Genomic DNA, 24,631 nt, shown 5'->3' on the forward strand with positions numbered 1-24,631 from the left:
CCTCTCCGTGTCCCACTCTACAGCTTCCCCTCTCCCCGCCTGCCTTTGAGTCGCAGCCAAAAATGCAAGTGGTGGAGGTTGACTCCCTGCTATAGCAAGCTCTGAATAAATAGCCTTTATTTTTCCCCTTGGGATGGCCTTCATTTATTTTCACATACACACGGGGGGTTAAACAAGAAAATAAAAGCAAAGTCCGGGTCCTCCACCAGAGGTAGCTTTAGAGGTACAGCCCCAGGCCTTGGCGGTTCCTGCAAGCAGGAGGCCCAAGGGCGAGAGAAAGTAGAGCAGCCCAGGCATGCACCGCCAGGACTGCGGGGGCAAGTGGTCACGACATTCTCTACGCCTGGAATGGGTGTGGGGGGAACGATGGAGGCCGGTGCTGGGGGCGGGATGCACGGAGAAAATCCGCCTTGCGGCTGGAGAAACCGGCCCCGGGGAGCGCCCTGCGCTTTCCCACGTCGCGTTCTCAGCGCCCGAGGCCCTACGGCCCGGCGTGTGGGTGGAGCTTCTGCGCACGCGTACGCCCTCTGCGCACGCGCTCGCTCAACCTAGAGCTGACGTCACGTCCGGCGGCTCCGGCGGCGGCAGCGGGAGGGTTCTGGCTCCCGGGCCGGCCGGGCGCGCGAGGGTGTCCCGCGTCCTCCGTCCCAGCTAGAGGAGCCGCCCTCGCGCGGTCGCACCTCCACGGCGCCCGCCTGCCCGCCGGTCGGTCGGCGCACCCGGCCTGGCTGCTTCTGCCTCCCCCGGACCGCTTAGTCTCGACCCGGGTGTGTTTCCGCTACTAGAGGTGAAGCATACACAATAAGGAGAAGAGGACCTGGGGTCTTGGACCAAGGTGTTTTTACTTTTCCCGTCAAGTGGACGCTCATAGGCAGGAGATAGAATTTACAGTATTTCCTCCAGGAGGACTCCTTTGCAATAATGGTGCAATCTAAGAATGAGTGTCCTTAGACGACAAGGGACCGTATTGCTGTGCAGATGTTTGGATGCTTTTTAAAAAATTCCCAAACTCGTTTTGGGTTTTAATGCTTCAAAAAAAAAAATTTTTTTTAAACATCTGGTCCTGAAACCTGAGCGTCCTTAAGAATTCCTTTTCCTGAACGAATCCTAGTCTTTACTGTGTCTGAATCGGTTCAGAGGGTGTCTTTTCAATAAGGAAAAAACCCTCCCCTGGTCACTGGGGACGTCTTAGGATTTTTTAATACCTAAGAATCTACTCTCTTTTGCACTGACACTAAGCATTTGAGCGAGGCAGTGCAATGATACTTTTGGGAAAATACATTACTTCTTTTCTGCTCTTGAAATGCCAACCTAATTTCATCTTTTCTTGATTTATAGTCAATATTATGAGGGTTATTGTGAAAGAATCTGAGACCACTGAGCTTTTTGAGTTCTCATGCCAAATTTTAAATCGTGCTCCTGTCTTCAACTCTGTTGTCACTGTCAACCGGCTATGTTCCTTACCCTCTTCTGGTTATTATTGAATGCCATTTATCTGTTGTGGATTTTGAATTTTGACAACTACATTTGATAGAATTGTGTTTAAAAGAAAAATAAGTGAAGGACTTGTGGCTTTTTACTTTTATATAAATTAATTTTTCCTTTTACAAAATGCCCATTTTGGAAAACACAAAACAAAAGAAAGAAAAGTATCTGGAATCCTACTACCTAAAGATAACCATTGCTAACATTTTGGAATACAGTTTTGATTTTTTAAAGCATAATATTTGTAAAAACAAAAATAGAATCATAGCATATACTGTTTGGTAACCCCATTTGCATGACATTTTTTTGCACTGCTTCCCATTTCTCTATTTTTTTTCTTTGCACATTTATAATGACTACAGAGTTCCATTGTGCCTGGCACCCTTGTAAGTAGGAATCCTAATGCGTAAATATTGTTGCATCTATTTGAGCAGCTCAGAGGACTTTTGACTTACATCTTCTTGGGTTTTGGCCAAGGTGCACAGGTGAAGTAGTCTAGAGTTGTGTAAAAGAAGAGATTTAATGTTGAGTCCTATAAGGGCAGTTTATTAGGCATATCAGATTTATTGAAAAAGTGAAGAAAATCATTAAAAATGTTTCTCATGCTTTATTCTTTGTTTCTAGGCTCACTTTTTTCCTCTTCCTTCTCTCCCTTTCTCTCTCCCTCTTCCCTCCAAGAATGAAACATGACTGAGGACTCTCAGAGAAACTTTCGTTCAGTATATTATGAGAAAGTGGGGTTTCGTGGAGTTGAAGAAAAGAAATCATTAGAAATTCTCCTAAAAGATGATCGCCTGGGTGAGTTTTATAAGTTTAATTAAGCTCATTGCTTCTCAGTCATCTTGGATGTTCTGGAGTAAATATCACCTTAAGAGACATCCAGAGGTATTTGTTACTTGCTCTATTTTTTAGGGATATGATGACAGCAGAATGGTATATTTTGAGAAAAGGTATAGATTTTCAATTTATGTTTCACTGAGAGTCAGAAAGTTTTGAAAGGCCACTTAGGAATTCAGTAATATTTTTTCTTTTATTAAGCCTGTATTTTTTTAAATTTATTTCCAGATGTGTCATTATAGCTTCTTAGTAAACTTGCAATAACTCTGGTCATGATTTTCTTTATGTAAATACTAAGACTGCATTGTATATTGATATTTTAGTTTATTTTAAGCCAAAAATAGTAAGATCTGTTGTTAACCAAAGTAAAATAAACTGAGCCATAAACATTTCCCACCTGATCTTTGATCCTCACTATATAGTCTATGCTTTAGTATGTCTGGTATTACTATTCTCCTTTGGTAAGTAGAGGCATTGAGGATCAGGGAACTAAGTGTAATTATTGGAAAATGTGGGGATTTGAGGGCTGACTATGCCACGTCCTAGCTATTTTGACTTGGTCAAGTCATTTAACTGCTTTGAGCTTCATTTTCTGCACCTTTAGAACAATAACTACCCAACAGGCTTGCAATGTAGATTAAATGAAATAAATCCTATAGTAACTACTGCTAATGTTACAGGGAATGTAGTAATACATGTGAAATCCATATTCTGTGCTGTAAAATATTAATTGTTTTTAAATAACTTGGTTGGCAGTAGACCTGGGCTACAAATCATATTAGTTTTGTCTTTCCTTAGTTTGCTGACCATAAGGTAGACTTCCCCTGAAGAAATGTCTTATCTATACTTTCAGTTTTAAGAAATGAAATGCGCTTTTACATACTGTGATCAGCATGAAAAGCTTCTAACTAATTGTTTTTTTCTTCCTCTAGATGTTGAGAAACTTTGTACTTTTAGTCAGAGGTTCCCTCTCCCGTCCATGTACCGTGCATTGGTATGGAAGGTGCTTTTAGGTATGAGACTCAGGATATGGAAGATTTATCTACAAAAATATTGAATAAGGGGATCATTTGTCATCTTACCAGTCAGAAAAAAAGGAGGATTTGTTTAGGCCCTTTACTGAATATTGGGTCTTCCTCATGTGACTCAATTTCTGCTCACTATGAAATCCTTTAAGAAGCTGACTTCAGCAGCAGTTTATTAAGTTTTACCGTAGGGGTGTTAGTATATTAATGATAGAAGAGGAAATAATGTGTTCCTCAGACAAGGTGTGGGAAGCGCATTGGACTGAGAGAAAGAACTGGTCTAGGCTTTGCCCTCAGCTGGGTAACCTGGAGGAAGGCCCCTCGAGGGCTCATTTTTTGCATGTATAAGATAAAGCTATTGAGCTAAATTACTCCTAGGTTTTAGCCCTAAATTTGATTCTCAGCTGTAGAGGTATAACTTCCTAATGAGCGCCATCAGAGTCAAAAAAGGATTGGAGCATTTTCACTCCCTGGAAGTGTGAATAAATTCCAGTGGCGAGATGGTGGACCTCATTTTCTGAATGAGGAGGAAAACTGATCTTGCTTAGTTTCTGTGGAAAACGTGAATCAGGTGCCACAAGTAACTGGCAGCATCCCTTTTGAGTCCAAGATTTTTTTTCCCTATCATCGTTGAGCCTGCTGAAGCATATAATGCCTATCGATTACCACCCTTGTGTACTTTCTTAAATTTTTCAAAAAATTAGCTGTAGGATAGTGATGAGGATGAAACTCTATGAGGAATGTGAACTACTACTGCTGTTTATTGGGGATCCTTGTATGCCTGACACTAGGCTGAGTAGTTTACATTAATTATATAGAGTAATCCTGGAATTCCCCCGTGAGGTAGGTATCAATATGCTAATTTTATAGATGGGGAAAAAGATTCTGTGAAGCCAAGTAACTTGCCTAAGGCCTTATAGCCTGTGTGAGGCAGAGCTAGGATTTGAGTGTAAGTTGTAGGACTCATTTAAAGGTAGGGTAGATTGTGGACCTCATTTTTTTTCCAAAATGTAGTATGTTTCAGGACTTGAGAAGTTTGCAGTCCTGAATCTGATTATGTTTTATCATATGGAGGCAGCAAGGGACAAGCTATACTAGAAAGCACTGCACAATGGCTATTTTGTTGTGCATCTTGGCATTCTTCATGCACTTAAGATTTAGAGAAGTGTTGACAACTGCTTTAGTTTTCCCCAGGACATTTTTTTCTTAAATCTTACTATTTTCAGTGGCCATCAAAATAAATGCCTTCCAGGGTTGCATTTTATGTGGTAATGTCAACAGTGTCTATTTCTGCTGGGAAGTACTGTGTCTCATTAATAACTCCAGTGGATAGCAGGTGATGAGCAGTTGTGCTTTGCGGCACCTCCTGAGTGCTAAGGCCTATCTGACTTGTTCATCACCTCTATTTTTCTTACCTTTTTTTATCACGTAAGTTGCTGTTATTTTTTGAGGTAGTCGTAAGACACTGGAAATTTATAGCTATCACACTGTGTGGGATACAGCCTGACTCTTCTTAGCACATTCTTTTGATTACTCAGGGATGCCTGCTTCCGTTTTAGGTGAATATCAGAAAGGGACTTTTTAGGACCTACTCTTAGAGAACAGGTTTAAAGTTTAACATGGGAAGCTGTATGCTGACTCTAGTAGTGTGATGAAAGTTCAACCACAGCCATTTAATCTGTGTTAGCCCAGATGTGGAAGACACTTTAGTGTGTTCCCTTGGCTTTTCTGGAAGCCTGGCACACAAGCCATAACTAAGGTGAGTAGAGATTTATGTCAGGAAAAAGAACATTTAAGCAAGTTTTGATTCTAAAATTAATGTGGTATCATGTTAGCTAGAGACTTTTGAGCTCATCTATTGTTTGCCAGGGTGTTCTTTAGCATACTGGATCTGTGGTGGTTTGCACCAAAGAGGGAATCATAGTCAAATGTACTAGCTAACACTTCTGTTAATACTAGTGTAGTGTATACAGGTCCTTTGCTGAGTGCTTTCTGTGTATTGATTTGTTTACTCATCACAACAGCTGTGTAAGATTAGGTGTTGTTATTCCCATTTTTCAGATGGGGAAGTTGAGACATAGGAAGATCAGGTAAATTGCTAAAGGTCACCTAGCCTGTTAGTTATAGAGCTAGAATTGAAACCCAGGACCTTTGCTCCAGATGCTGTCCGTCTGTACAGCTTCATTAAGCTTAATGAAGCTGGAGTAAATGAAGTAACATGTTTTATTTATAGTATAACTTAGAGCCTTGGAAATTCATTGTCACCATTTCCGAAATCTGACGATGCTATCCTTTTCTCATGGAGACTCTTGGGGCTAGCATTCTGCAGAGAACATTTAGTGAAATGCTTGTCTCTACCATTTCCTACCTCTGTCATCTGAGGAAACACATGTCCAGAGAGACTAACATATTTGTGAGGGCCCTGATATTGTCAGGTTTGAGATTAGAACCCAGGGTTACTGATGGCCTGTCCAGTGGTCTTTCCAGTATGTTTTCTGAAAGCCACTTGTTTGTAAAAAAGATGTGACACCATATTTAAATGGGTTAATGAGCTTAAAATGTCATAGAAATGTCGTGTACAGTGAGTGACTTCATTGTGTGGCCATGAGGATAGGATACTTTGTGAGCAAGTTTTAACTGTCAGGGAAGAGAAGCCTTCAATGAGTTGTTGGTGATTCTGAGATGTAGGGGCCACATGCAAAGACTAGAGGCCTTTTGGAGCTAAAGGTAGCCTGAGGCTGACAGCCATAAATTGAGTTAAGCCATTATTATAATTGATGCAGTTATTATCTTGAATGTACATGGCATACCTATTCAAGGGTTTTTGTGATGCCACTTCATTCCTCTTTAATATCAATGATGTATCACCATTCAAATATTGATAGTATTCAATGTTACAGATTGATTTATAGTAAGAATTTCTAAAAGAGACTCTATGGTAATTAAATATTTGTGTGAATGCTAATCTAATTGTGATGGGCTGTTTCTCACAGGAGTTTCTTTAGTAGAGGAGGGGTTGATGTCTCAGTTTTTTTGCCCTTTTTCCCCTGGTTCTCTGTGTAGGGATCCTGCCTCCTCACCATGAATCCCATGCCAAGGTGATGAGGTATCGCAAGGACCAGTACTCTGATGTGCTTCATGCTCTGAAAGTCATTCGCTTTGTCAGTGATGCCACGCCCCAGGTCGAAGTCTATCTCCGGATGTATCAGCTGGAGTCTGGGAAGTTACCTCGAAGTCCCTCTTTTCCACTGGTTAGTGGTCACTGTTGCTTGACACTTAGCTCAAGTCTTGACTCTCCCATCTTGCCAGGCTTTGACTGCATCGTGTTTTACTGTAGAAACTTTGGTGGCTCTCTCTCCATTGTCAATAGAATAGAAGCAGTGCGTCTTTACCTGGCATCCATGGCCCTGCACAGTCTTTTTTTTAATTTTAATTTTCCAACTTATTTTTAATTCATATATAATGGTAATAATTGGGTGTATTTGTGGGTTACAATGTGATGTTCTGGTCTATGTGTACATTGTAGAATATGTCAGTGAAGCTAGTGACCACAGGCATCACCTCAACAACATATGTTTTTGTGCTGAGAACATCAAATACCCATGATTTTACCAACTCTGAAATAAACAGTACAACTTTATTTTTAAAATGCAGTTGCCTTGCTTTAGTTTGCCGTTGACTGATCATTTCTGAAAGATCAGTATCTCCCCATTTCATGGGGCAGTCACCTTTGCATGTCCTTAAGCAAGGATACTGTTTGGGGGTGTTGTGTTTTTCGTGTTTATTTTGGGTACTTCTTTGTTCCGAGAACTATTAAGCTAACAATATTCATTTGAAAAATCCAGTTGCTATAACTTTTACTGTGTTTTTATTCCCTTAAAAATATTGTAACTTTTCTTTTACTTACTTTGAATTTATTTGCTCTTCTTTTTCTAGGTTCCAAAGGTAGAAACTTAGATGATTAGTTTTAGATCTTTCATCTTCTCCTATATATGCATTCAGTGCTATACATTTCCCTCTAAGCTTCTTTTCTTTGCATCCCACAAATCTTGATAAGTTGTGTTTTTATTTTCATTTAATTTGAAGTGTTTTAAAAATTTCTCTTGAAATTTTAAATGTTTTCTTTGACCCATATGTTATTTAGAAGTGTGTTGCTTAATCCCCATGCATTTTGGGATTTCCCAGTTATCTTTTGATTTCTAGTGTAATACCACTGTGGTCTAAGAGCAGACATTGTATGATTTCCATTCTTTTAAACTTATTATGGTATTTTTTTTTCTAGAGACAGGGTCTTGCTGTGTTGTCCAGGCTGGTCTCAAACTCTGGGCCTCAAGTGATCCTCTCACTTCAGCCTCACAAAGGGCCCCCACGCATTCTGACCGAATCTATTCTTATTTTTTTGTTTTTTAAAAAGTTTAAAAATTTCAAATTTCCAGAAAAGTTGCAATAATATTACCAAGATTTCCCATATACCCTTTACCCAGATTTTCCCAGTTGTCAACATTCTATGATATTTGCTTTGTCAGTTTTCCTATATATGTACACATTTTTTTTCTAAACTATTTGAGAATAAGATGCCCCATTACCTTAGATTCTTTCAGTGTATACTTCCTAAAATAAGGACACCCCTGTGGGTAACCACAGAACAGTCATCAAAACCAAGAAGTTAACATTGATACAATATTAACATCTAAACTGTAGGCTCCATTCAGATTTGATCAGTAGTCTCAATAATGCTCTTTATCACAAATAAATAATCAAAGTTCTAGGTGAGGATTTGATCCTGAATTAGGGATTGCATTGAGTTATCAGGTTGCTTTAGTCTCCTTCACTCTGGGACCATTTGTCTATGTTTAATCTTTCATGCTCTTGACATTTTTGAGGGATGTTAGTTATTTTGTAGAAAGCCTCTCAATTTAGGTTTTTCTGGTGCTTCCTCCTGATAGGATCCACGTTATTCATTTTTGGCAGGGGTACCACATAGGTGACGCTGTGTTCTTCTCAGTGTATCATATCTGGAGGCACATAGTGTGCATTTGTCCCATGAGAGACAGTGTTAACTTTGATCACTTGGTGAGGGTGGTGTCTGCTGGGATTTTCCACTGGAAAGTTATTATTTTCCCTTTGTAATTATTATTTCCCTTTGTGGGGACACACTTTAAAACTACCGTGTAAATATTCTATTCCTTATTAAATTTTACCCATGAGTTTTACCATTTGATGATTTCTAAAAAATTTTTGTGTTTTAACTTTTCGTTTTTAAATAATCTTGAACATAGAAAAAAGTTGCAGGTCTGGGCACAGTGGCTCACGACTATAATCCCAGCACTTTGGGAGGTGTAGGGGGGAGGATCACTTGAAGCCAGGAGTTTGAGACCAGCTTGGGCAACATAGTGACATGCTGTCTCTATAAAAAAATAGAAAAATTAGCCAGGCATGGTGGCACATGCCTGTAGTCCCAGCTACTTGGGAGGCTGAGGCAGAAGGATCGCTTGAGCCCAGGGGTTTGAGGCTGCAGTAAGCTAGAATTGTGCCACTGTATTCCTAGGAAAAAAGAAAAAGGAAAAATTTGCAAAAAATAGTACAGTGCTCCTATATACTTTCAGTATATACTATATATATATCAGTATGTACTTTCCTGTATACTTTCCTATATACTTTTCATTTGTCTATCATTTTTCACCCAACATCCTCAAATATTATACCTTACATAACCATAATATAATGATTAAAACCAGAAAATTAGCATTGATAGAATACTAAGACCTAATCTTTAGACCTTATTGGAAATTTGCTGACGTCCCTCTGATGTCCTTCTTCTGATCTAGGATCTAATCCCAAACCACACGTTACATTTAGTTGCCATGTTTTAGTCTTCTTTAATCTGGAACAGTTCCTTAGTCCTTCTTTGTCTTTCATGACCTTGATACTTTTGAAGAGTGCTGGCCAAACAATCTGGGTTTGTCTGATACTTCCTCATTGGTTAAAATCTGGTCATGCATTATTGGCGAGAATACCATGGAAGTATGATACTCGTTACTGTTGCTGTTAACGCTGATCACTTGATTAAGGTGGTGTCTGCTGGGTTTCTCCACTGTTAAGATTACTGTTTTCCTCTTTGTGATTAGTAAGTAACTTGTGGGGAGGTGCTTTGAGACTTAGAAATATCCATCCACTAATGACTCTCGCCTGAAACAATTTTTACTGTGCTGGTTGCCCACTGGTGATTTTCTGACTCCTTCATTCCTTCTGCATTTGTTGGTTGGCATTCTTCTGTAAGGAAGAGTTTTCTCTTCTCCCTCATTTATTGATTTATATCAATGTGAGTTTATGGATTCCTTTTTTATTCAGTGGCCTATAATTCATTATTACTGTTATTTCTTTTGATGTACAGATTGTTCCAGATTTGGCCAGTGGGGGCCCCTTCCAGGTGATGCCTGTGTCTTTTTGACAAGTGTCTATCATTTTGAATGTTTCCTGACTTTCTGGCACAAGATGGTTCAGGCTCATCCTGCACTTTCCATACTGCAGCCCTGGAATCAGCCATTTATTTTTGGAATTGAGTGTGGTTTCTAGAACCCAGAACCAAGCACTAGATATGCTCATTGTTCATGGGCTGTCATTGCCTCTAGGTCCTCTCGGCAGGCAGAGCTAGGAAATATATGTCTGGATACATGCACATCTATATATTTTTATATATCAGTTTATCTCTGTGTAGTACAAACCCTGAGTTCACGCTAATTACTCTAGTTCCAATCCAGTATCCCAAGTTCATTCTAGCCTATACCCTTTGCACATTTACAGTTCCCTTCTCTGACAGTTACAAGTATGAAAAGGCTCCCATTATCCTCAGTCCATTCACTTCTTTGCTCATTCCCCTGTATGTGACCAGCACTGCCAGCCAGCTCTGGTCCTGTCCTGCAGGCCCACTTGGTCTCCTTGTGGTCCCAGGCCACTGCTCAGCCCTGACCTCTCTTCATCCTCAACCTCCCTTGGCCTTAACTTCCTCCTCTGCCTCAGCCCCAGGCCTCAAACTGCTTTTTTAACTTCATCATTAGCAAACTCCTCACTCCAGTTACTTGGACTGCTTATTGCTTGTCAAGGGAAGAAAGGGGGAGGAGAAGGAGGTCAGGCAAAGGAATGATTATAGTTCTTGGGCTTTGGCTATTTTATTGCAGTTCTCCCTAGATATTTTAAAGGTTTTATGTGTTTGGTTAAAACAGTGAATTGTTCAAACATGGATTTGCTTGAAAGCTTTGCTAGTCTACAAAATTATTTTATCGCACATTTGGCATTAACTTATTCTTTTGTGTTTTAGTTTTTTTAAGTTAATGACCTGGTACCCATGGACCTTTGAGATAACTTAGAAATAATAAAGGCCATCCACTTTTATTAAGTCTATCGAGAGAGAGAAGGTCCCTAAAAAATAACTGGAATAATTTAAACAATCTCCTTTAAATTTCATTTATTATTGGCAAAGTGAAGTTACTCAAATTCTTAAATTACATGTTAAATTAGGTTAATCTATTAGTTCAAGAAATCTAAATGGTGGGTGATGGTTTCCACCTTACCCCCTACTCAGTATGTTCATGCTCTGAGACCAGACACCTTTACTGCAGTGTCGGGCAGACATGCTGTCTGGGTGTTTGGGCTCTGCCACCGCATGTCTGCCCCGTCACCAAGCCTCACTATATTAGTTTATTTTCAGTTGCTTATGACAGAATATCTGAAACTGGGCAATTTATAAAGAAAAAGATTTACTTCATAAGGTTCTGGAGGCCAAGAAGTCCAAGGTCAAGGGGCTACACCTGGTAAGAGACTTCTTGCTGGTGGGGCCTCTCTACAGCTGTGCTCCCCAATCCCTCTGCTGAGGACTGGTGCAGGTCTGGCCCCTTAGGAACCAGGCCACACAGCAGGAGGTGAGCAGCAGGTGAGCGAGCGGAGCTTCATCTGCATTTACAGCCGCTCTGCATTGCTCGCATCACTGTCTGAGCTCCACCGCCTGTCAGCTCAGTGGCAGCATTAGATTCTGCATTATGGTGAGTTGTATAATTATTTCCTTATATATTACAATGTGACAACAGTAGAAATAAAGTGCGCAATAAATGTACTGCACTTGAATCATCTTGAAACCATCCCCACCCTTCCGTGGAAAAATTGTCTTCCATGACACCGATCCCTGGTGCCAAAAAGGTTGGGGACCGCTGCTCTACAGAGTCCGAGGTGGTGGAGAGCATCACATGTCAAGGGGCACGAGCGTGCTGACAGGCCAGCTCTGGTCTCTCTTCCTTTCTTATGAAGCCCCTGGTTCCCCTCCCATGATAACTCAGTAATCCATTAACCCATTAATCCAGGGATGGATTAATCCATTCATGAAGACAGAGCCCACATGACCAAATCACCTATTAAAGGCCCCACCTCTCGATACTGCCACATTGAGGATTAAGTTTCCACATGAGTTTTGGAGGAGATAAGCATTCACACCATAGCACCCACTTCGCCTTATTTTTTTTTTATCTGTTAATAAGAGTGTGCGGCAGTGCTCTGCACAGGGCCAGGAAGGTAGAGGCTGAAGGACAGGGTCCTCTTCCCTTGACCTGTCAGAGTGGCCCAGAGCGGTCAGTGACATGTCACAATCAGGGGCACTGAGCACACTGCCCAGTACGGTGTGGGAGTCCAAGTAAAGAGACTTTCCTTTCCCTTTTCTTCCTACATTTCTTATTTTCTGTCCTCCTCTGATACATTAATAAAATGCTTGGGGGAATTTACTTTCTGTGATTCTAACTCTGTTATTCTTGACATTTCATACAATATGTTATTAATGTTAATGATAAGTTGAAAGAAAGCCTAAGAATGAAATATTTTATTACAATAGGAATTTTGATTTAACTTAAGACTTTTTAGGGGAATAGAAATATACTTTTTAAGTTTCTTTTTAACACCGAGATCTTTCAGCTGTTAAATCCTAGATAAAAACGTAAATCTTTTTGTATATAATATGGTGTTTCAAACAAAATAGATTTTCAGATAAGGTTCCAGTTTATATAATATTTTTCCGTTGAAATTTATTTGAGGGTTTACTTTCACATTCTTAGTATTGACACAAGGTTTGAGAAATGCCATTCTTTTGATTCCTTAAATTCTGATTCTAGGGACATTTTAACTTTTTAGGTGCTTAAAGATAGAACAGCATTCTAAAGGTATGCATGAATGCTTTGAAATTTGGAGTCCTTCAGTATTTGCAAATTACAATACTGACCAATGTTGCTGATTACTGTTTATGCGTTTATTACATCCTTTTGAAAGAAATTTTCATCTAGCACTGAGGACATTTTTGGGTGGTGAGAGTCAGGGCCTTTGCTTGTGATTTATGTTGGCTCTGTGACGGGCTGCATGTTAGAAGTTAGAGAATCGCTGCATGGTCAGCCTGAAACCTGGTCATCCATAGGCAACACTGATTCTAGTTACTCATCCTTATCCCCCGCTTGCTCTCCTCTTTGGTGATGGACTCTGCACTTTTTGATCCCACTTTGATTTATTAATACACCCTTTGCAAAATTTAGGGGGTAAGGTTTCATTTTTTATTGAAGAAATATGTATTCCTCTTTTCTACTGCCTTCCTGTTGAGATTTATTATTAATCTTTCAGGAGCCAGAAGATGAAGTGTTTCTTGCCATTGCTAAAGCCATGGAGGAGATGGTGGAAGATTGTGTTGACTGTTACTGGATCATCCGATGCTTTGTGAACCAATTAAATACCAAGTACCGGGATTTTTTACCCCAGCTGGTGAGGGATTGTGGTTTTTTTGGTTTTTTTTTTGGCTATCGGGGAGTGAGCAATGGTATTGGGGGGCTTCAGGAAATACTCTTGCCTCTTGGTGCTGCAGCAATTATGAGTGGACCCTCTATAGTAGAGTTCCACAAATGTTTTCTGTAAAAGGCCAGATAGTAAATATTTCCAGCGTGGTGGGCCAGATGATGTCTATTGCAACCACTCAACTCTGCTGTTGTAGCACAAAGGCAACAATTGACAATGCATAAAAGGATGGCCATGGCTGGATTTGCACTGCTGCAGGCCATAGTTTGCCAGCTCTGTTCCATGGTATTCCTTATCCTGGTCTAGAATCCACTGGCTCTATCTAGAATTATCCCTCTGCATTAGTTAAGGCTTAAGTTTGTATATAATGGAAAGCCCAAATAACAGAAACTTTGTTTTCTCCCATATAACCAGAAGCCAAAAGGTAAGGCAGTCCAGAGCTGGTGCTGCAGCGCCATGGTGTGGACAGTGCTCCGGACTCCTGTCATTTTGCTCCAATATCCTTGGGCATGATCCTTCCTCTCATGCTTGCAAGGTGGTTGTTAGATCAGCAGCCATGATGTTTGTGTTTTGGGCAGGAGGGAAGGGAAGGGCAGAGGAAAAAGCAGTGGAGGAAAGGGGGCAAGCCAGTTAAGTCTGTCACTCTTTAGCCAGCTTTCCTTCTGCGTATACAGTTGACCTTTGAACAACACAGGGGTTAGAGGTACCCATCCCCTATGTAGTCAAAAGTCCACATACAACTTTTGACTCTCCCAAAACTTTACTAATAGCCTTGTGTTGGCTGGAAGCCTTACCAGTGATGCAAAAGTTGATTAACACATATGTTATATGTATCATTAAATACATACTATTTTCTTACAATAAAGTAAGCTAGAGAAAAGAAAATGTCATAAGAAAATCATCAGGAAGAGAAAATACATTTTCTGTTCATTAAGTGGACGTGGATCATCATAAAGGTTTCATACTTGACATCTTCACGTTGAGTAGGTGGAGGAGGAGGAGGAAGAAGAGGGGTTGGTCTTGCTGTCTCAGGGTGGCAGAGGTGGAAGAAAATCCACGTTTAAGTGGACCTGCATAATTCAAACTCGTGTTGTTCAAGGGTCAACTGTGTATTACTGGCCAGGACTGTGTCACCTGGCCACCCCGTCTGTCGTGGAGGCTGGGAGACTGTTTTTTTAAAGCCTGGCACATTGTGATCTCCTGTTAAAACAGGGGTTCTGTAAGTGTGGGAGGAAGGGCACGTGGGTGTGAGGCAGGCAGCCACTGTCTCGGCCGTACCCTGGCTTGGAAATCCAGAGAACTGAATGGCACTTGCTTCATAGCGTAAGCTGCTCTTCCTTGGCCATTCTCTTTTTTCTAGTTGTTTCCCTTATCTCGTTTACAACAATGAATCTTATCTTTTTTCTTAAATTATTGAGTTGTTTCATTTGAAAATTCTACTGAAAGTGGCAACTGGTACAGGGTGGGGTCAGGTGAGGGGCAGTGATGACGCTGGATGAGCGCTGAGGATCACTGCCCTGACTATGGCAGTTGGTTATCAGTGGGGCAGTGGGCAAGACCCTTCAGCTTCATCAAAGAACACTTGCGAGAGTAGTTTTTGTATTTTTCAAATAAGTAAAATTTGATTTTTAGGATTTTGAAATTCAATCCACTTAGTTGATTTCAGTAAAAATAAATTAAGCATGAAATATGGAGTATGATGTCAGTTGCCTAATTAAATCAGGAGCTCTCAATTTTACTGCGGTTTAATTAGCTTTTCTTATTGGAGTAAGTCAGTAGCATTTTGATAGTTTATGCTATGTTTGAAAAATTCATTCTTTATAACATAAGTAATAGATGAATTTCAAAAGATTTCAAAAGAAATTAAGCAATCTACATGAATCCACGTTTCCCTAGATCTGTACCAACCCCCCCAATCCTCCCAACCCTCTCTTTCTAAGAAATAAACATTCTCATTAGCTTGGTGTGCATTCTTCTGGCCTCTTTTTACATGTATGTGTAAAATGATTTTTTAAAAACATAAATAGTATCAAACTGTACATACAGCCCTACAGTTCTGTTTTTGTTTTTGTTTTTGTTTTTGTTTTTGTTTTTGCCTTAATGTCTTGGAGAACTTTCCAAGTCAGTACAGAAGAATTCCTTAGTTTTCAGTCCTGACTTCCTATTAGTACCACCTGGGACTTTTAAAAATTACCATCACCTTTCCTCCACCCAGACCAATTAAATCAGAATGTCTGAGGGTAGGCCCTGGAATTCTAATTTTTTAAAAGCTCCAGGCAATTCTGAAACATAGCTAGGGTTGAGAGTCATTCATTTAGAACCACCTTCTTTTTAAACTTTACTCATAGTATTTTCCTGTTACGAATTTGCCATATTTAAGTATAACAGATCCATACGAACAGTAAACATGCCTTTGTATGTGCTACTTGTATTTATATGTATTTTTCTAAGGTTGGTACCTATAAGGAATTGCTCAAATGAAAGAGAGACATGTTTAAAATCAATTTATTTACTTATTTTGACGTATTTAAAATTTAAACTACCGGGTTGCTCATCCAAAGGCCATATCAATTTATGTTCCCACCAAACAGATTATGAAATTTTCTGTTTTCCACCCCATTGCCAATACTTGATAGTATCAATCTCTTAAATTTTTGTCCATTTGATGGTGAAAGTGGTATCTCATCTTAATTTACATATCCTCAATTTCTACTGAAATTGAACAGCTTTGCACATCTCTGTTATTTTTGTTGGCTTTTTTCTTTGTTAAGAGTTATTGATGGCCGGGCACGGTGGCTCACGACTGTAATTCTAGCCCTCTGGGAGGCCGAGGCAGGTGGATCGCTCAAGGTCAGGAGTTTGAGACCAGCCTGAGCAACAGCGAGACCCCGTCTCTACTAAAAATAGAAAGAAATTATCTGGCCAACTAAAAATATATATAGAAAAAATTAGCCGGACATGGTGGCGCATGCCTGTAGTCCCAGCTACTCGGGAGGCTGAGGCAGTAGGATTGCTTAAGCCCAGGAGTTTGAGGTTGCTGTGAGCTAGGCTGACGCCACGGCACTCATTCTAGCTGGGGCAACAAAGCGACACTCTGTCTCAAAAAAAAAAAAAAAAAAGTTATACACCCACTCCTGTGTATCTATGGGAGAGGTTTGGTTCCAGGATCCCCAGAGATATCAAAATTCATGCATGCTCACATCCTTTCTGTAAAATGGTATCGTATTTGCGTATAACCTATGCACATTTTCCCATCTACTTTAAATCATCTCTGGATTACCGTATAATACCTGATACATTGTAAACGCTGTATAAATAGTTGTTACACTGTATTGTTTAGAAAATAATGACAAGAAAGAAAAGTCTGTACATGTTCAGTGCAGACACAACCCCCATTTTTTTTTCCAGAATATTTTTGATCCATAGTTTATTTTTTTTTGGAGACAGAGTCTCACTCTTTTGCCCTGGCTAAAGTGCTGTGGCGTCAGCCTAGCTCACAGCAACCTCAAACTCCTGGGCTTAAGCAATCCTACTGCCTCAGCCTCCGGAGTAGCTGAGACTACAGGCATGCGCCACCATGCCCGGCTAATTTTTTGTATATATATTTTTAGTTGTCCAGATAATTTATTTCTATTTTTAGTAGAGACGGCATCTCGCTCTTGCTCAGGCTGGTCTCGAATCCCTGAACTCAAACAATCCACCCGCCTCGGCCTCCCAAGTGCTAGGATTACAGGTGTGAGCCACCGCGCCTGGCCCATAGTTTGTTGAATCCTTGCATACAGAACCCATGGACATGGAGGGTGGACTGTACTCAGAATATTTATTCTTATCTGTTATGTATGTTGAAGATACTTTCTTCCTGTTTGTTGTACAAAGATTTTAAGTTTTGGTACAATGGGATTTTTTAACACTTTTCTTTTGCTTTTTTTTTTGTATCTTACTTAGTTAATGATGCCTTTCCAACCCCAAGATTTTTTTAAAAAACATGTTTTTTTGTTGTTGTTGTTTTCTCCTAACTTTTTAAAATGTTTAAACATTTAAAATTTAGCCCTTTAATTTGTCAGGGATTTATCTTTGTGATTGGCATCAGACACACATTGGATTTCACTCCTGTATACCTACCTGCGACACCACAACTTCTGCCAGCTCACCACTATCCTTCCTCTTCCTCTTTCTCCCTCCGGTGAACCTGTTATTGAGAACATACTTCATGTCAGGCAGTGCTGAATTTGTTTTATTAGTGAGCTACTTCATTTAAGCATATTATTTCTGTTTTTATAGATGAGGAAACTGAAGCACAGAGAAATTAAGTAAGCCCAAGGTCACATAGTCACTAATAGTAAGCAGTAGAACTACCACTTGCATTATTTTGTTAGTTCATTTTTTTTCACAGATTCGAATTGCCACGTTACCATATACTGGATTTCCCATATATATTTGTATCTCTTTCTGGACTCTTTTTTCCATTGAGCTATTTGTCTATTCCTGGGCCAGTATTACATGCTTTATTTAATACAGCTTTCTACTGTACTTTGATAGCTGATAGGAAAAATTCTCTTTTATTGTTCTTTTTCAAAAATGGCTTGGCTATTCTTAAACTTTGTTTTTTCTTTTTAGAAATGAATTAAGTATCAGCACGATACTTAATGTCCCTTAAATCTTAATTTCCTCATCTTTAAAAAAGGGATTTAGTTTAGTATGTGCATTAGAGTGCCTAGCACATGGTTTTAGAGTGGTTATGAAGTTTTCAAAAACATTCTTCAGAATACATAAGAAAAATTAAATTTTCTTTGTGGTGGTGTTTAATTTAGACATCAAGTAATTTGCTTAAACTTTTCTCTTTAGTTAAACCTTAAAATTTTTTATTATTGTTGTATAGTGGATCTCTTCTTCCTAGCTTGTTAAAGTAGAATTTCTATAATTTTGTCTGTCATCTTTTTATATTTTTGTGGTTTGACCACATAAATTTGTTATTTCAAAGTGTAAGTTGCTTTATAATTCTAGGGAAAAGTGCATATGATGGCCAATGATAAGCTTCAAAAGAAGATAAGGGTACCCCTGAGGGCTGATGTATTAATTATGCTGTAGTACTCTGATTCCTAGGATTGCATCAGAGCTTCCTTCCTTACCAGCTTTTCAAAATTCTACTTTTTGACAAGGCCTCTTATTGCCACAGAGAATAGAGGCCAACTTCAATTGTGTGGCATATAAGACTTCTGGGGAACCTGTGGCCTGGGGGCCACATACGGCCTCTTGACTGTATCCAAATTTTGCAGAAGAAATCCTTTTAATAATAAAGGGATTTGTCCTGTGAAGTTTGGATTCGGTCAAGGGGCTGCACTTGGGGCTCTGGAAGGCCACATGTGGCCCTGAGGCTGCAGGTCCCCCACCCCTGAAAGTCATTAAAGTAAGGGAGCTTTCTTTCATTGCTGTTGCCAAAAGATTTTAAAGCTATCCTAAAGAGAGTTTTTTCCTTAATAAGCACTATTAGCAGCCTCTTCCTAAGTTTAATATAAATTCTTCTCAGGGTGGTTAAGTCCTTTTTTTGTCAGGTTTTGCCTTCTGTTGATGAGATATGATTTATTTTCTCCATAAAGTAAGAATTTGGGGTGATGGAAATATTGAAAATAACCTAAATGTTTAACAGTAAAATGTAATTATGTTTATAATAAATCATATCTATAATTTGCTGAGAATGAAAGATGTTAGACAATGTAAATATTATCTCCTTCCATTAAAAAACATAAATACATATATATGTGAATTCACCGTCTTTCTTAAATTAAGCAGTAGCATAAAATACAAATTTTTTCCCAGCTTGCTGTTTTTACCTGATATGCGCTGGAGATCATGCCATGGTAGTATATAGAGATGCTCCTTATTCATTTTCATGGCTACAGACTACTTTCTTATGTATATTCTCACACAGTTTTCTTAGATTAGTATCTATTGTGAATGTAGTTTGTTCAACCTTTTCTCTGTTATTGGCCATTGGGATGTTTCCCGTCTTTAGCTATCGTACGTGGTGTTAGAGATGAACAGCTTTTGTGCATACATCTTTTCATATGTTTGCCAATATATTTTTGGGGATGGACTTCCTAGAAATATATTGGCTGGATTGAAGGGTAAATGCGTATATTATTTTGCTAGATATTGCCAAAATCTCCTTCATATTAGCTCCTACTCTTTTGCATCCTCCTGCCCAATAGATCGTTTCTCTACAGCCTTGCCAACATGGTATGTTGTTAGTCTTTTGGATTTTTGCCATTCTGATAGGTAGGAAATGATACCTCAATGTAGTTTTAAATTACATTTATTTTATTATTATCACATGAGCAAAGTTTAGCATCTTTTCATATGGGTAAGACCCATGTGCATTTTTTTTTTTCTATAGAGTTCTTAGCTTTTTCTTTGTTATTTTTAAAAGCTGTCTGTTTAGGGATATTAACCCTTTAAGCTTATTAACCTGGGAAAATGCCCACAGTTTGTTGCGTGCAAAAAGCAAAATACTAAATTGTGTATTCAGTATGAGTCTAACTAATAAAAGACAGGAAAGTGTGTGTGTATGTATGCAGGAAAGCAAATGGGTGTTCTACAGCCTAAATATTACCAGTAATTATCATTGGGTAGTGTGATTATCAGTGATCTTTATATCTTCTTTATTCTTTTCTGTATTTTTAAGATTTCTTATAATGGTATATTATAAACCAGAAAAAGATATTTAGAAAAAATTAATACATTGGCAAAAAATGTACATTGAGCAATTATCAAGATGTTGATTAATGTATTTCAAAGCTTCATATTAATTCACAATATTCATTTACTCAGTAGTTATACATTGAATGCTTACTATGCCAAATAATGTTCTAGGTACTGGAGAACTAACAGTGAACAAAACAGATACAATCCCTGCCCTCAGTGAGTTTATAGTCTGATAAAGGAAAACGACTAATAGTTTTAAAATGTTCATTCATCTATATGTTGTTTGTTACTTGTATTGACATTTGGATGAAATTTTCTTTGCTGTGAGACATATATAAAAGTGTCTGTGTGTGTTCAATCATGTCACTTTATGAAAAAAGTACACATATTTCATTGGCAGAACCAACCAAAATTCTAGAATAGGGTTCCAGAGGTGAAAGGACGGGAGCCTTTTGGGAACTTATACTTTGGAGAAATGCTCTTGGTTTAGGAGGTTGTATGCAGTGTTCTTGAGAAGCTCTAGGAACTGTTGAGTAGTATAGGGAAGTTGAATAAACAGAAAAAAAGTTAGAGATCCCCTGAAAAAGATGGGGAACCTGAATTAATATCTGGAGCCCTCTTTGCCTGGCTAACTCCTGTCCATTCTTCAGAGGTCAGTTCAAATGTCACCTCTACTGAGAAAATGTTTCTGGGTCCTGAAGCCCAGGTTTGGCATTGGTGCACGCTGGTGCTCAATACAGGGCAGTGTGTGTGTGGTCAGTGGCTGGTCAGCCCCTCTTCTTCACCATCTCTGTCTCATTCTTTCTAATGCCCTGTCTTCACTCTAATCCCACTCTATTTCCTTGGTCTTAGCCTTCCTCTTTCCGCTTTGTATATATAATCTACTCTATACCAACCAGTAACATAATAGGTCTTTCTTAGCTCCTCAGAGCAATTGAATTTTGCTTGAGACTTTTGCCTTAGGCTGTTGAATCTGGTTAGTGCAGTTAGTGTTAGGGTGAGTAACTGTTCCTTTTTGCCCAAGACTCTCCTAGTTTTAGCACTGAAAGAGTCTTGTGTCCTGGGAACCCCCTCAGTCCTGGACAGTTTGTTACTTTAGTTAGTACTAACCTGGGAAACTGCTGTCTCTCAAGTGACTTGGGTAATTCTGAAGTTTTGTTTTCTAGCACTTCCTTGCATTCAGCGTGTAAATTTTTTTCATCATAGGGTACAATATCAGATGATGTTATGTCATAGGAAATGAGTAATTTCTCTTCCTGTTTCATCTTTAGCCAAAAGCTTTTGAACAGTACTTGAATCTGGAAGATAGCAGACTGCTGAGTCATCTGAAGACGTGTTCTGCAGTGTCTAAACTTCCTTATGATCTCTGGTTTAAGAGGTGCTTCGCAGGATGTTTGCCTGAATCCAGTTTACAGAGGCAAGTATTTTTCTGGAAGACACGTGAAGGCTTGGAGTTAGAGAAGAATCCTGGCCTTTCGTGTGGTCATCCCTCAGAATGTAAATTTGCTTTAGAACAATATGGGAATTTGAAGCTAAATTCTCCAGCAGCTCCCATAGTAGCACATGATCCTGCTTATTATTGAATATACAATTAGAAAAATTGAAGACCTTCAGTGTGTTACATGCTGTATGTAATCACATCTCAGACAATCTCCAGGAGTTTATATAAGCATAATTTCCTCTTTCCCACAAATGTGGTAGATCCTAATCTGGCAGAAATCTTGGTATGTCTTAGTTTCATTGTGACATCTCTAAAGGATCTGAAGGCAGTCAAAGATTGGAGATTGAAACTCAGCTCCTGCAGTCAAGGGGAGACTTGTGTTATGGGTACTTCTGAGTCCCAGCCCCATCTCGCCAAGATTTTATGATGTAGTTGAGAAAAACGGCAATACGCAGAGAACATTATAAGATAATACATAACTAAGAGTATAATACCAACTTTTAAGAGTTACAGGAATTATCAGAATAATTATTTTAGAGTGGAGCAGATCAATAACTGGCTCCTTAAGCCCTTAGAAAAGCTTAAGAAATCTGTCCCCAGAGTCACTGGCAATGAAATTGAATTTAGGCCATTTCATATGCTTCTTTTGTTGTTGTTTCTGAGTATGCAATGATTAGCATTGTAGCATATTAGTAAAATACAAACTTTGGTTTAGGACTTTCTTTTTCTTCCCCCAGAATATCTGGTTTGCACCATGCAGGAATGTGCATTTGGTAGATAACTAGCAGAGCAGCAATTTTTAGTGAACTTTCCTTTTTCCTTCTAAAGTTGATTGTGTCTAGAATAGATTGCAAATGGCTTATCTATTTTATTGTTGTTTTTCATAATTATTTCACAATAGTTCTTTGAAACTTATACATAAAATAGCAGCAATTTGATTTTGTTTTGTAATTTGAGATGTCTAGGTAAACATAAATTTCAAGCTCATGTAATTTGATTATATCTCCTTATTTTTGTAGGGTTTGGGATAAAGTTGTAAGTGGATCCTGTAAGATCCTAGTTTTTGTAGCTGTAGAAATTTTATTAACCTTTAAAATAAAAGTAATGGCACTGAACAGCGCAGAGAAGATAACAAAGTTTCTGGAAAATGTAAGTGTGCTCTGTTTGATTTGATTTTGAATCTAGACATGAAATCATCTTAGGATGGTAGATTTTCCTATTTCAGATAAATAATATGGTATATTTTTACATCATAAGGAGCACTTTTTTCCCCTGGAAAAATTTGTCTTAAAGTTGGTGTGTGGATTATAGTTTGGAGGGTGATGATCTGAGACCCTTGCATTAGTGTGCCCACTTGGGACCACAGTCTTACCTTCTATGTAACTACTAGCAAGCATGTCAGTAAGAGGAAGAGGTGAGATCTGTCACTTTAGGATGAGTAATTTTTGTTAGTGCAAAAAAGGAATCCTGATGTTTTGGAGGATTTTGTAAGCCCTTTCACTTCTGTTACCATCTCTGGTGTAATCCCAGTTGGGTTTGTTAATGTGCTTAATTAACTTAGTGTGTGTTGAAAAAGCCCTAAAGAAATCAACTTTTCCCTCCCTATGTATTATAGAGTACCCTTTACCAGGCAAGAAGTAGAATTAGAGTCTTATGCCTGAATGATTTTCACAAGATCCCAAATCTATTCTTTTTTCTAATAGGCAGTATTAACATTTGAACAGTGGCCGAGTAAATAATAAGTACTAAATGAATGTGTGTTGAGTAAATGAATCATCATCATTGTAATAATGAGTGGCTAACAGTGCCAGGCCTGTGCTAAGTACTCTGCATGGGTTATCTCATGTTAGCCTGTTAACAGCTCTGTGAAGTTAGGCTATCATTTCCCCCATTTTAGAGATGGGGATCTATCTGAAACCCAGGTAGCTTAGGCAACCTGCCCAGGGACACACAGTTAGTGGGTAGTACAGAATTTGAATCCAGGCCACCTGACACCAGAGCTCCTTTCTGTGTTCTTGGGTGGCATGTGAAACAAGGCTTTTATGCTGTCACTTTCTGAAGACTCCCGTGGAAATAAGTTCTATGCCACAGTGAACGAGGGAAGATACTGAAGTTGTAAACACTGAAATTTCACAAAGACTCGTTTGCTTGTTCACAGATTCCCCGGGACAGCTCGGATGCGATCGTGAGCAAGGCCATCGACTTGTGGCACAAACACTGTGGGACCCCGGTCCATTCAGCCTGAATGGTCCCGATGGTTGTGAACAGTCTGCCAGGCCCACCCTGAGCATTTTGTTCTTGGGCACATGATGTACTAAACCGATTGAAAATAGCCGTCCTGCTTTGGTGCTCAAAGTGTAATTTTTTTCCAGTAAAATTATTTAATTGAAATACTTGATGGTGTTGTGTTGTAGAGCATCTTTCGGTTATACAGAAATGCAAAATTAATCTCTGAATAGCAATTTTCATCATAGTTCACTGCAACCTCAAAGTCCTGGGTTCAAGTGATCCTCCTGCCTCAGCCTCCCTAGTAGCTGGGACTACAGGTGCACCACCATTCCCAGCTAGTTTTTCTATCTTTTGTAGAGATGGTGTCTCACCATGTTGTCCACACTGGTCTTGAACTCCTGGCCTCAAGAGATCTTCCCACCTCAGCCTCCCAAAGTGTTAGGATTACAGGTGTGAATCACTGTGCCCAGCCCTGAGTAGCATTTTAAAGGATTATTAGAAAATAGCTCCCAGTTTTTAAAGCAGTTGCGTCAGGGTGGGTGGGTGTATTAACAAGCAGTGCATAACTAAGCCCGCCCTGCGTCTCTCTAATTAGCACCAAGCTAGTTCCTTTCTAAGGTCTATTTCTGGAATAAGAGCAACTTCCTTTTGTTGACACCTCAGATCTAGCTTTTGTTGATGCAGTGCTTGTTTAAATCTAAGCTGACTGCCTTTGAGACTTCATCTTGCTAAATAGGCTTTTAAAAAGAGTCCTCACATTTTTTTCCTCTTTGTGCCAGTTGGAATGAAACAATGATTGAATGAAGTGTGCCTAAACTTGCCTACTGAGAGAGAGTACTTGTCTGATATTTTGCTGCACTCGTGCTTTTCTGATGGGCCATCAAATGCTGGGTGGACTTTAGGGAGCATTCTGCCACATACAGAAGGAGCGGCGGAAATGGCTCGTGAAGGTTAATAGCCAATGACCTCAGGGCCGTATCATGCCACATAATGGTCATTCTTCATTGGACAGTTGCCGGCTTTGAGAGTGCGAGTGAAATGGGGCCCTTTGTTTCAGACTAGTTCAGCCTTTAGACCTGCGAGGTCCTGAGTGGTG

At 39.3% G+C, this 24,631-nt stretch overlaps 1 protein-coding gene across 9 annotated transcripts; it reads left to right on the forward strand.

The window, feature by feature from the left end:
• Positions 1-627: 627 nt before the first annotated feature.
• LOC123638257 (TBC1 domain family member 7) lies at positions 628-23,697 on the forward strand. Of its 9 annotated transcripts, none has more exons than XM_045551743.1 (8): positions 628-835; positions 2,110-2,283; positions 3,255-3,335; positions 6,411-6,598; positions 12,996-13,133; positions 21,137-21,282; positions 22,326-22,455; positions 23,465-23,697. In XM_045551743.1, exons 2-8 carry the CDS (start codon positions 2,172-2,174, stop codon positions 23,549-23,551), a joined length of 882 nt encoding a protein of 293 aa, XP_045407699.1. In that variant the 5' UTR covers positions 628-835; positions 2,110-2,171; the 3' UTR covers positions 23,552-23,697. The 9 variants fall into 9 exon arrangements, with proteins under 9 accessions (XP_045407699.1, XP_045407697.1, XP_045407702.1 ...); XM_045551741.1 differs by having other exon boundaries at positions 2,164-2,283; XM_045551746.1 differs by having other exon boundaries at positions 628-787.
• The last annotated feature ends 934 nt before the right edge of the window (positions 23,698-24,631 follow it).

Source organism: Lemur catta, chromosome 5, assembly GCF_020740605.2.
Source record: "Lemur catta isolate mLemCat1 chromosome 5, mLemCat1.pri, whole genome shotgun sequence".
In the NCBI taxonomy this organism is placed as follows: Eukaryota; Metazoa; Chordata; class Mammalia; order Primates; family Lemuridae; genus Lemur; species Lemur catta.